Here is a 12,171-nt window from a genome sequence, read left to right on the forward strand (position 1 = left end):
TGTTAAATGAATACAGGACAGGAATCATTATTTAATGAAGTTGTTCAAATTAACTCTCTCGCGTCACGAACAGCCATTATAGCGGCTTTCGCTATCTATCCATCATAAATATACACACATATATATATATATATATATATATATATATATATATGATATATGTATGATTTACAGTAGATATAATAGTTATAGCAATCACTTAATAGAGTTTTCATATTTATTACAAATTGCGAGATAAAACTTATCTCCTCTTGCAGTAATCTTATCAGTTAGTAATTACCATGTTTGTCAGTTGGGAGGGATTTTTATAACAGAATTGTATTTTATCTTTGCTCTGGTATATACGAAAGCAGAACATCTGCGATACAGTATATAAGTAAAATTTCATTAAGATACAAATTTTATAAAACACGATTGTCAATAATAATCAAAGAGTCTTTATTAAAATGTGTTTAATGTCACTATTATTAATGAAATTATATGTTGAAAAAGTTAGAAATATACCTATCATTATCTATGGCCCTAAATTTATACTAAATATCTATTTAAAATGTTATCTATTATGTCTATATATAGAGTGTTCTCGAATTTTTCGTATAAATTTTAACAGTATGTTCTATGAGCTGAAATAAGAAAAACAGTGTTATATAAATATTGATTCTAAAAAGCTTTATTAAAAAATAATGGCAAAAATATGAAATCTGCAAGAAACAATTTTTCACCTAAATTTGCATTTCAAAATGTCGTTTGTATATATTAATACAAATTTAGCATTAATGTAAAATTGAATTGATCAGTGATCTCTCTCTTTCTCTCTGTCTTAAGTCCTTGAAGACTGAGGATCGTGATCTCCATTTGATGTATGCTCACGCATGCTTCATGATGAATAATCTTGGCAAATTATCAGCCTCAATTGATAAAATTACATTTACAAAAAACGGCGTTTTTCATTTAAAAATTTTGTAACAATCATATCTAGTCATATGAAAATTTATATGTTGTTTGAAGAAAGTTTTTCAACGTCAGTTCAGTTGACTGGGCAGCTATGAACTTAGGTAAAAATTGTTTTTTGTAGATTTCATACTTTTGTTATAACTTTTTTAAAACTTTTTAATAAAACATTTTATATATAGAACCTATTGTTTACATAACATTTTCTTCTATTTCAGCTCATAGAATATACTATTAAAGTTTATGCAGAAAATCCGGGGAAAATCCTCTATATAAATAGATTATATTCCTACCTTCAAAAATAGACCAATAAAAGATCAAGTTTATCAGCCTCAGAGAAAAGCAATAAACTTCTTTGAGAAAAAGCAATAAATTTCTTTGAATGTCTGGTTATTTTGAGACACACATGCACGGAACGCGTTTACAGTAACGTACAAAAGTTTAAGCTAAGAAGAAAACTCATTTATATAATTAGTTTAATTACAATAAACAAAGTAACAAAAATTTTTGTCTTGAAAAAAATTTTTAACATGAATTATTGTCTTGTTGAAAATAAAATTATCAATAAAATATATATAAATATGTATAATAAATAAATAATAAATAATATATAAATAAATCGCTTTTATCAGATATGTTTTTGTCAATTCAACGTTTTTATAAATTAGTAAAAGGGAAACAGAAATCATAATATAAATAATTGAAAAAGAAATGGGTTTTCTCTAAATAAAATAAAAAATGCGAAATTTTTCATGCAAAATAATTATATATTGGCTTTTATAAAAATAAAACTAAAATGTCAAGGAAGCATGAAAACCAGAGCAATTAAGATGTTCGCGCTTTAATGTTTATAAATAATATGTTGCAATTGACAAGATATACTGTGTTTATCATAATGATAACAAATTTTTGATCCTGATAGAGTTATCTTTAACGCAAACGATAATTAATTATATAATTTTCTCGTTCGAATTGATAAAATGTTCGTTGAAATTAAATTGTCTGACACTGCAGATTTTCACAAATTTATGTGTTTTTGGTGGATGATTCATGAAATTCAGAAAACTACCTTTATAGTTACAAATTTTAGTGTACAGCCTGCACTTACAGTCTTGTCATTATTGTCAGTTGTAAGAAGATGCACGCAGAAAATATTACAGAACAGAAATTATTTTCGCAGTTTTTTCCAATACATGTGTCTACATAAGGTTACGGACATAAATTTGCGAGAATCGGCAATATAAAACAATAGTAATTCCAACGAATATTTTATCAATTTGAACGAGAATATTATATATATTACCATTTGCGTTGAAGATAACCCTATCAAGGTTAAAACCGTTCATCGTTATGTTAAAAATAGCAGATCTTAATTGTTTACTGAAATATATAATTTATAAACATCAAAACTCATCTTGCTCTGACTTTTATGCTCCTTTGATATTTTAATTTTATCTTCATACAATAAGTTTCGTATAAAATTTATAAGAAAATAAATTAAGAAATTAATATTATGTACACACAAAATTTCTATCACACATAATCGTTTCTAAAACTTGCATATGATTTACATTGTACAAAAGCAATTCAAAAAATATTCGGATATATGTATATTATATAATAAAAATATTAAAAATACGCTCATTATTATGATAGACGTAAATTTTTAGATAATTCCGACTTTGCGTCGCAATATCTCCACTCGTAGAGCACATAGAGGAAAATTAAAAATACTTTTATGATATAATTTGAATTCAAGCTATTAATTGAGCCTTCTCAGAACTTGATTGACTGAGCCGTTATTATGAGATCCGATAATTTTGAATACTTTCAACTTGCCGGCTTGCGTATAGACACGGGACGGCCTCACGCATGCGTATTTTAGGACACACGCACTGTGTCTCTACACATGTCTGTGATATAGAGGGCAGAGCTGATAGTCATAAATTTAGATTAAATTTATCAACTTACTTACGTATCATCGGTTTTTTGTAGTAAGTCAATAAAACTAACTTGCGTTTTCTTTCGTGGCGATTTTTACAATGTTTAAGAACAAGGTGCATCGAACAACGAGTTTGAATTAAATTGTATTAAAATTGTGTGTGTTTGATTTGTTAAAAATAGTGTATAAGCATAAAAAATAAAAATAGCACAGCAGCACATTCTATAAAATATCTCCAGGACTGTTTCATCGATGCTTATCGATGAGCGAATGATTAATAATTCCTCCACTCATTTGACTCAATTTATCCAACCTACACGAAGAGAATTTTGTTTTAAATATACCCTGCAAATCATGTTAATTATGGGACAATATAGTATTTACGCAAATTTTACTGTGCACTACAATAAATTTTACTGTAAAATCTTATTTTAATGCACAGTAAAATTTACCTAAATATTGTCTCACAATTAACATGATTTGCAGGGTAAATTAAAAAAAAAATTCTCTCCGTGTACTGACTGAAAATGAAACATTACAAGTACAGCAATTTCCTACATATTTGCCGGTTCACAATTTATGCGTCTTTTGTATTATTCTTGGAATTAAAAAAAATTATAAAGAAACAGGTTTGATGATAATAAAATAGTTAAATAAAACTTGATGAGGACGCTTATGAACATTTCAAAAACATGTTTGACGAGTTTCTAGCAAAAATGATGAACTAAGCAAGGCGTTACAGCAGGACGAGTTTATTTTAAAAGAGATTAAATTTCAAATTTAATAAATTTTACAATTTTTATGCAATCACATTAATATTTTTGATCCTTTGCACGTTAATTATTGAAACTTCTGTTCGTTACTGTACAAATCGGTACTGTACAAATAAAGGATGCAAACAAGTTCTTAATGCTTCTTTTCTTTCTTATTCAGTATGGAGGGATTTGTGGTAAAGGTGGTAAAGTCACAAGCGGCATCTCGGCGTCAGTTACTCGCAATGAGGCGCGCGATCATCTTCGTTCTTGTTGCAGCAACAAGTAAGTACATAGTCCTATGAATACACTGCACACACACTCACACACACACACACATATATTATATAAATATATACGTATAAAATAAAAATATATGTGTACACACACACATGCGCGTGCGTGCACACACATGCACACATATACATATGTATATTTTAATCTCAGATCTGTCGCACCGCATTGACAGATTTTTGAAGTCATTTAAATTAAGATAAAAATTCTAATACTAAAACGTTGAAACTACAATTTCAGTTTTAGCCTGCACAGCCAGTTAATAAAATAAGTAAGAAAAGTTACAAAAAAATAAATTTAAAAGTGCACGCAAAAAAATATTTCATTGAAATAATAATAATTGCAGCTCGTTATTGTAAAAATAATTAAATTATAATAAACGAGCCAACGACGAGCAATCACTGAATGTATATCATTCTTTATTCTCTCAATATACAACAAAATCGCGATACTAGTTCACAATCTCACTAGATCTTCCATCGTCTAATTAAACTAACAACATAAACACAGCGCAATAAATCTAAATAAAATAAAAATATAAAAGATTAGTCAATATCATGTAAAATTGTATCGGAATACCAAAAATCGGAGTCATATACTGTTACAAATATTAAACAAATATTATAGATATTAGATAAATATTATATAGTAAAAAACAGTTGTAGCAATTGCATTGCTGTTACCCCGGCAATTACAATACGCGAAGAAATAAAAGATCGCGCGAAGTCGAGAAATATACACGCGTCATGTGCATACACAGAGATTCTCTGCTCAACTGATCAAGCGGAGGAAAAAAGCGTAAATAGAAAGGTGTTCAAATAATTTGTTCAAATCCAAGCCGTTGCGATGTACATCAGGCCGTTTCGTGTTAAAAATAAAAACAGCATTTTCTAGAGAACAGAACTACAGACAACAGACAACAGACTGCGAAAATGAGATAGGTCTCCTAACTGTTAACTTTCGCCGCGTGCAGGCGCAAACCTTGTTCCGGAAATATAAAAAAGGACATTTTATTGTTCAAAAAGGGACTTAGAATTATTCGCCGTCCTTGCTCCGCTTTCCTCACGCCTACCGAGACTAATGAGCCTGAGACTACAGTCATCTAATAAAGCCAAATTTCATAAGGTGATCCAGACGCGTAAAATAAATTATTAGATCATTATGTCATTAGGTCATTATGTTAAAACGATGGTACCTTCCAAACTTAGCGTGACGTTATCTTTATGCTTCATGCGAATGTGCCGAACAGAAGTGTCATCCGTTTAAAATGTTTTAATACAATGCAGTTGTTGTATGCATTATGCATCACAAAACACCGACCAGAACACATCTCAATTTAAATTATTCTAGTATTATGAAATTTTTATGTAACTGCATTGTATTGAAACATTCTAAACAAATAGGACTCCTGTTCGACACACTTGAAGCGAATAATAAAGATAATTTTTTATAATATTAAATGTTACAAATACATAGTACATTTGACTCTGATTCTTAATATGCTCATATAATTTTATATGGTATTGACTAATATCTTATATTTATATTTTATTTATATTCATTGCGCTGCACGTTTATATGTTAGATTTATAGGTGATTGAAAAAGATCTATAGTTGAGAGGTTGAAACTAGTGTCGCGATTTTGTTATATATGAGAGAATAAAGAAAGACAGATACATCCAGTGATTGCTTATCTTTAACCCATTTATCATAATTTAATTTGAAACTTAATATTTTTTATGGACACCCTTATTATGCAATGGAACTGAATGAACTTTAAACAACTCGACTGACTATTTTTAAACGCTTCCCATTTACAAACTTATTACAAAATTATAGTCTCAACATTTTAGTATTAGAATTTTCGTTTCTGACTTCAAGAAACTGCCATTAGATTTGGAACCATGTATATTTTATTTATTTAATTTTTAATTTAATTATACTTTTTTTGTTTGATTCGATATGAAATTATCCAAATGTATAATTAAATTAAAAATTAAATAAATAAAATATACATGGTTCCAAATCTAATGGCAGTTTCTTGAAGTCAGAGACGAAAATTCTAATACTAAAATGTTGATATATATATATATATATATATATATATATATATATATCAACTATATATTATGAAACATAAAGATATATTTCACGCATAAATATCGAATACCATGACTATGATGCTTTTGGAAAGAGTTTTTTAAATCCTTGACTGACGGTGACCGAGTTACTCAAAATTCGATAGATATCTAATAGCTCTCAAAAGTTACATCATTTTTATATCGCAAGAGTAAGAAAAAATCAAACTCGTAAACTGTTGTATTCTTTCTGCTATTTTATGCTACTATATTTATACGCGGAAACGACTTTTTGATTATCCAATTAATACAAGGCCAACTTCTTCCTCTTCTTTATGGGACTTACACCCAGGCGGGTATGATACGGCCCAATTTCCAAACAACACGATGGGATTCTAAGTCGTAGTGAGATGCTAGTCAATATCGCGAAGATTCTAGAAGATTCCAGAATTACTCGACCACGGTCGTCCACCTCAGCCCGTGGCTCACGATCGAATCAATAATACAAGGTCAAGAATGATCGAGCTATAATCTTCCTAAGAACATGTTTTCCGAGAATTAATCTATGTAAATTCTGAAATCGTGATATTTTCAAAATGCTCTAACATGATTTAAAAAATGTAACAGTATTTTAAAGTATACTTATAATGGCTAAATAGAATTTTACATATCCGTCAAGGTATGTTAAAAAATGCATTTTAATCCTCGCCTTTAATTTCACGCGATCTGTTAATTAAATGATAGTCAATCTCATCATATATAAAAAAAAATATTGTATTTTAAAAAATACAATAAAAAAATATGATAACGTTACAAAAAAAGAAAATAATTATTATTATGCTTAACGAGAGATAAAATAAGATATAATTCAATGTGGCAAGAGTATATTTATGTTATAATAATTTTCGATGTAATGATAACGAGAAATATTACTTCTTTCATAATATTTGCAAATTTCGTAATCTTCCACTCTCGACATAATAATAAAATCTATTTTAAAAAATAAACTCACACATGAAATTCTATATAAAATCAATTTAAAATACATAATAATAAGATACAATTATAAAAAAAGCTCGTAGATATTTAATAGAATTAAACTTAATATAATGCATTTACACTGCAAAGTACTTCTTCGATTATCTTACATCGATAAGATTTCCTTTTCGAGAGCTAAAATGATTATTCTTTAAATGAATCCTTATTTTAAATAGCTTGGAAATTGTTAAACAGTTTATATAAATATGTCTCTCTTAATATTGTGTAATATTGTACAAAAGAAAAAAACAAAAATACTTCATTCTTTTTTTATTTAATTTAATGTCAAATGAAAAAATTATCTACACATTAAGTATATATTAAGTCGAAGGTTTTTTGAATAGCTTTATTGACCGTAATTTTCTATATGTATATATGTACGTTTCAATACTTATGCTTTCTCTTTAATAATTTGCAATAATTTACTCTTGAATATACTATCACGTTCTTTATCAGTAAAGATAATTATTCAAGTCATTGAAACATATTGTTGTAACAAAGCATAACTTTATGTATTTTTATATTTTTTATTTAAGGTTCTTTTCATCTTCAGACATTTTTTATAAAAATGTAAATATCCTTACGTATAAATATATCAAAACTAAAAATACAAGTAATGCAAAAAAAAGAAGACAAGATTTTCCATTCTAGTTAAATAATAATTTTAGAATACATTGATATCTATATTAGCGTAGAGCTATCCGTTTAATTTCCTTAGAAGCTCGTCCGTTAAAAGAATGGAATGCGGAGAAATGTGGAAATGCGTAGTGTAATGGTAATGACAAAATAATTAATCAAATATACTTTTTGATGGACACTTTTTAGTTGCGCCAACTAATGGCTGCTTGAAACGCCGATCGAAAGAGAGTGGAGATGACGATGGGTATTATTGCGTTTGCAATGCGACATATTGTGATGAAATTCCGGACGCGAACAGGCCACTCAATCCCGCTGAATATGTCCTGATAACATCCAGCAAAAGTGGTGTATTCTATCACGTATCAAACAGTGTATTTGAAAATGTTTGTGAGATCGGCCAAGCGGTTTGTGATGAGATCGGTAAGTAACTAAAATTGTTTCCTTAAAACATTAAAGTTATTAAAAAACATAATCTGAGTAGATTCTAGGCAATTTAGCGTCGGCCAAACATTGTTAGACATGATTACTGCCGCAATACGAATGTTTCATAATGAAAAAACTGTAGATTCAGCCCCTGCGCTGGGAAAGATCACTATAAATCGAACGGAGGTATACCAAGAAATCTTCGGATTCGGTGGAAGTGTAACCGATTCAGCAGCTATAAATATTCATAATTTAACGCACGAGACGTCTGAGTATTTGTTGAGGTATAACGAATTACAAATCAATTTTTTTATTTCAAAAGAGTTTTTGCTGATTCAGTTTGTTTGATTGATATATTTAGGAAATTCGCAGCGACTTCCGTCAAAAGTTAATTTCACATTCAATTTCCAAATTCTAGAAGCTACTTCGGTCCACATGGTATCAATTACAATTTCATTAGAACGCCTATCGGCGGCTCGGATTTCTCAACGAGACCTTATGCCTTCACGTCGGAAGAAAACGACACTTTGCTGCACTCCTTCGATTTGGCGATGGAGGATTACGTTTACAAGGTTCAGTCATTTATTAATTAATATTTATTTATTCGTTTTATAAAACAAGTCTATTTCGTTCGAATATCGAGAAACATGTGTACAAGAAAATATTCATATCATATAAGACAAATGAAGCGACGGATATTAGAATTTTTTGTACTTGGGGCTTGGGATTCGCTGAAGAATTCTGCCTGAATTAGGCTGAAACGTACGATCGATGTATTTGGTTTAAAATTTGGATTAAATCCGAAGGATTTTTACGCATCAACAACGATGTGGACTCTTAATTATTTATTATTAGATACCTATTGTTGTTTGTTATTTGATAGTCGTAATTTATTGTTCATAATTTACAAGAAATTTGTGTTTCTATAGAGTTAAGTGAATGAATGATATATAGTCAGCAATTGTGTACGCAATATAAGATATACGCATTTTATTAAATAACTTTGTTGTCAATAGATACCGGTAATAAAGCGAGCTCAAGAATTAAGGAGAGGACAAATTAAGTTACTATCTGCACCGTGGAGCCCTCCTCTGTGGATGAAAACTAACCAGTCTTGGACGCATAATTCTAAATTACGTCCAGAATATCGACAAGTGTGGGCAGATTATATCGCAAAGTGAGATATTATTACAATATTTTTACTAAGACAAATCCCTTATTTTTTCACAATAGTTCATCAGAATATTTTTTAACAGTAATTTTTCACATTGCACGATTTATTTTCATATACGTGAAATAAACGCATAGTTACAAAAAATATCCCGAGACGTTTGAAAGTAAACGTAGTATTATAGATCATTTTACTTTTATAGATTTTTCAAGGCTTATCGTAATAATGGTATAGAATTCTGGGGTACAACGCCCCAAAATGAGCCGGAAAATTACAAGTATGTTCCGCTATCTGTTGGTCTCAACGGTATGCAATGGTCACCCGAGGAAGAACGTGACTGGATTGTCGAGCACTTGGCGCCAACTCTGCACAGAAATAATCAATTCAGGAATATCAAGATTTTTTCATTGGATGATAATAGGCTGTCACTTCCTTATTGGCCAAAAATAGTATTTCAAGACCAGAAAGCAAGAAATATTGTTGCTGGAATCACGATGCACTTTTATTACGATGATAAGATTAGCCCGAGCGTCTTGAGTGAAATAAAACGTCTCTATCCAGAAAAGTTACTGATATATACGGAAGCCTGCAACGGAGTTCTCGAAGGTTGGTAAAGACTTGTACTTTCATTTTTATATTAAATTTATTTCGATCCAGAAAGTTCTCTGCTAAAATTGGTTTATTGTTAGCTTAAACAATGACAAAATTGAGTAGGTAAAAAATTTCCCGTTTTTTAAGTATTTTTTTTATTTATAATATATTAAATTTATGTTTATAAATACGTATCTCTTCCTATAATTCTTTAAGAAATTCGCGTTTAGTCATGTTCCGTAATATCAAAACAAATAATAATAATAATAATTCCGCATGTCTGCGGATTTGTTTTTTTCATCATTTATTTCTAATCGTCAACTGTTACAGATTAAGTTAAATCTAATGATTTTTACGAGATAAATACGAGATGAGTTACGGTCTATCGGTCTATCGTACGCATACTTTTAATGGTAAATGGTTATTTACAGAAAAAAGAGTAATTCTGGGTTCATGGAAACGTGGTGAGACATACGCAAAGAATATCATCGAGAACATGTCGCACTGGGTATCTGCTTGGATCGACTGGAATATGGCTTTAAATACGGATGGTGGACCTACCTATATCGGAAATTATGTTGATTCTCCGATAATAGTTAACAGCACCGCCGACGAATTCTACAAACAACCGATGTTCTACGTTCTTGGACATTTCTCAAAGTCCGTGCTTTTATATATCGATTGACGCTTGAAACATTAGTAACGCAGCGAAATGACGTAAAGCTAACGACTGCTAACTTTGATAACTTGTAAAATAATTACATTTAATATTTACCTACGGCAGTGCATTTCTATTAATTAAGCTTGTTTTCCTTGAACAGGTATGTCCCAGCTAAAAGCGTGAGGATCGGCACAACATCGGAGAATATCGAGGGAATTCAAAATATTGCGTTTTCCACGCCTGACAAAGCCGTCGTGTTAGTGATCTTAAATCTGTAAGTTATCTTTGTACATAGCACACACACACACACACATACACACACACACACACAATATTTTGATAAGTATATAAATGTGCGAATTAGTATGTTGCACAATATCACAATTGTGATCGCGCATCTACTGGATTTTTGTTTCTTTCAGGAACGAAGAAGAAAAAGAAATTTTAGTCAATGATCCAGTAAAAGGAACAACAAAGATAAAGATCCTCGGAAAGTCCATAACGACTATGAAATACTGGTAGATATGTAGGGGAGAATATAAATCCGCTGTATAATGTAACAATAAATATATTATACTATCTAAATCTGAGTCAGTGCATAGTCACTGATTATCAATGGATTTAGTTATTCATTGAATGCATCAGTGTCAAGTATTTCACTAATCAGTTAATCAGTCAAAATTATAGTTAACATCAATAGTTTAATTATAGATTATGAGTGAAATTATAGTTGAATTATAGGTTCAATCAGTGGATCAATCAGTGGATTTAGAAAGTACACTACACGTATATGTATATAATGCAAACGCTTAAATTATTTTAGTCTTTTAAACTTCATTGTTACTGCAATATATCTCGCCAAAGTGTGTTTAGGCGAGTTTACCTTAATCTATTTTAAGCCGAAAAATAAGTAGAATCATTAAGTCGTGAAATATTGCTAAACTTTTTTGCTTTTTCTGGCGGTGTAATCCTACTGATAGTATAAATACGTAGGCTTGCCCCTTCCCTTTTAAATAAGATTTCCACTGGAATTGTAACTTCCTCGACTGCGCCTTATTTGCATCCGGTTACGCGTTGTTAGTTCGTCGATTCTCGCAATTACTCTAAACTTCTACATAACTCGGGTCACTCTCCATTAAAACTCTCACTGAGAATTCTTACCTCCCGGGCAAGAATTCGCCAGATTTGATGAGCGCCACAGAAACGGGCTTGCTCAAACGCTTTCTCAATCTCGCTGAATGTTTAAAATATCTTCCGCGTTTAATCCGCTAGACTATAGCTTTAATATCTGTAATAAGGAAACGATTTAAATTTTAAAATTTATTACGACATTAGATGAAAGTTCTAATTATTTTTGCGTGCTATCCTAAAGCTTCTTAACAAACATCATTGTATTATAATTATCTCTTTATAAACCAATACTAATGTAAATTTACTAATGTGATGTATTATAATTTTAGACGATAAGAATAACAAATTAAATGACGACAAGTTGTTTAAATAAAATATTAATGTTATTTGTGTGACTGTTATAAACAATAAACAAATAAAAAGCAACTTGGTGTATAGTCAATATTTGAGTAGATCACTAATGCTACAAATGCTTCGAAAAATTTGATTGACAGATCAGA

General features: G+C 30.1%; 1 protein-coding gene across 3 annotated transcripts in view; it reads left to right on the top strand.

Moving 5' to 3' along the window:
* The window catches only part of LOC105459029 (glucosylceramidase-like), a 13,267-nt gene extending 2,113 nt beyond the window's left edge, over nucleotides 1–11,154 (top strand). The window contains exons 1-10 of one of the 3 annotated variants that reach the window (XM_011704707.1): nucleotides 2,929–2,945; nucleotides 3,827–3,930; nucleotides 7,881–8,114; nucleotides 8,176–8,401; nucleotides 8,536–8,689; nucleotides 9,134–9,294; nucleotides 9,491–9,894; nucleotides 10,311–10,539; nucleotides 10,701–10,814; nucleotides 10,963–11,154. In XM_011704707.1, coding sequence (XP_011703009.1) covers nucleotides 3,828–3,930; nucleotides 7,881–8,114; nucleotides 8,176–8,401; nucleotides 8,536–8,689; nucleotides 9,134–9,294; nucleotides 9,491–9,894; nucleotides 10,311–10,539; nucleotides 10,701–10,814; nucleotides 10,963–11,062 — 1,725 coding nt within the window. In that variant the 5' untranslated portion in view covers nucleotides 2,929–2,945; nucleotide 3,827 and the 3' untranslated portion in view covers nucleotides 11,063–11,154. Of the gene's footprint in view, nucleotides 1–2,928; nucleotides 2,946–3,826; nucleotides 3,931–7,880; nucleotides 8,115–8,175; nucleotides 8,402–8,535; nucleotides 8,690–9,133; nucleotides 9,295–9,490; nucleotides 9,895–10,310; nucleotides 10,540–10,700; nucleotides 10,815–10,962 lie in introns of those variants that run through there. The other 2 variants (XM_011704700.1, XM_011704714.1) reach the window with 2 other exon arrangements.
* The last annotated feature ends 1,017 nt before the right edge of the window (nucleotides 11,155–12,171 follow it).

The sequence above is a fragment of the Wasmannia auropunctata genome, unplaced genomic scaffold, assembly GCF_000956235.1.
Source record: "Wasmannia auropunctata unplaced genomic scaffold, wasmannia.A_1.0 LD336101.1, whole genome shotgun sequence".
Classification (NCBI taxonomy): Eukaryota; Metazoa; Arthropoda; class Insecta; order Hymenoptera; family Formicidae; genus Wasmannia; species Wasmannia auropunctata.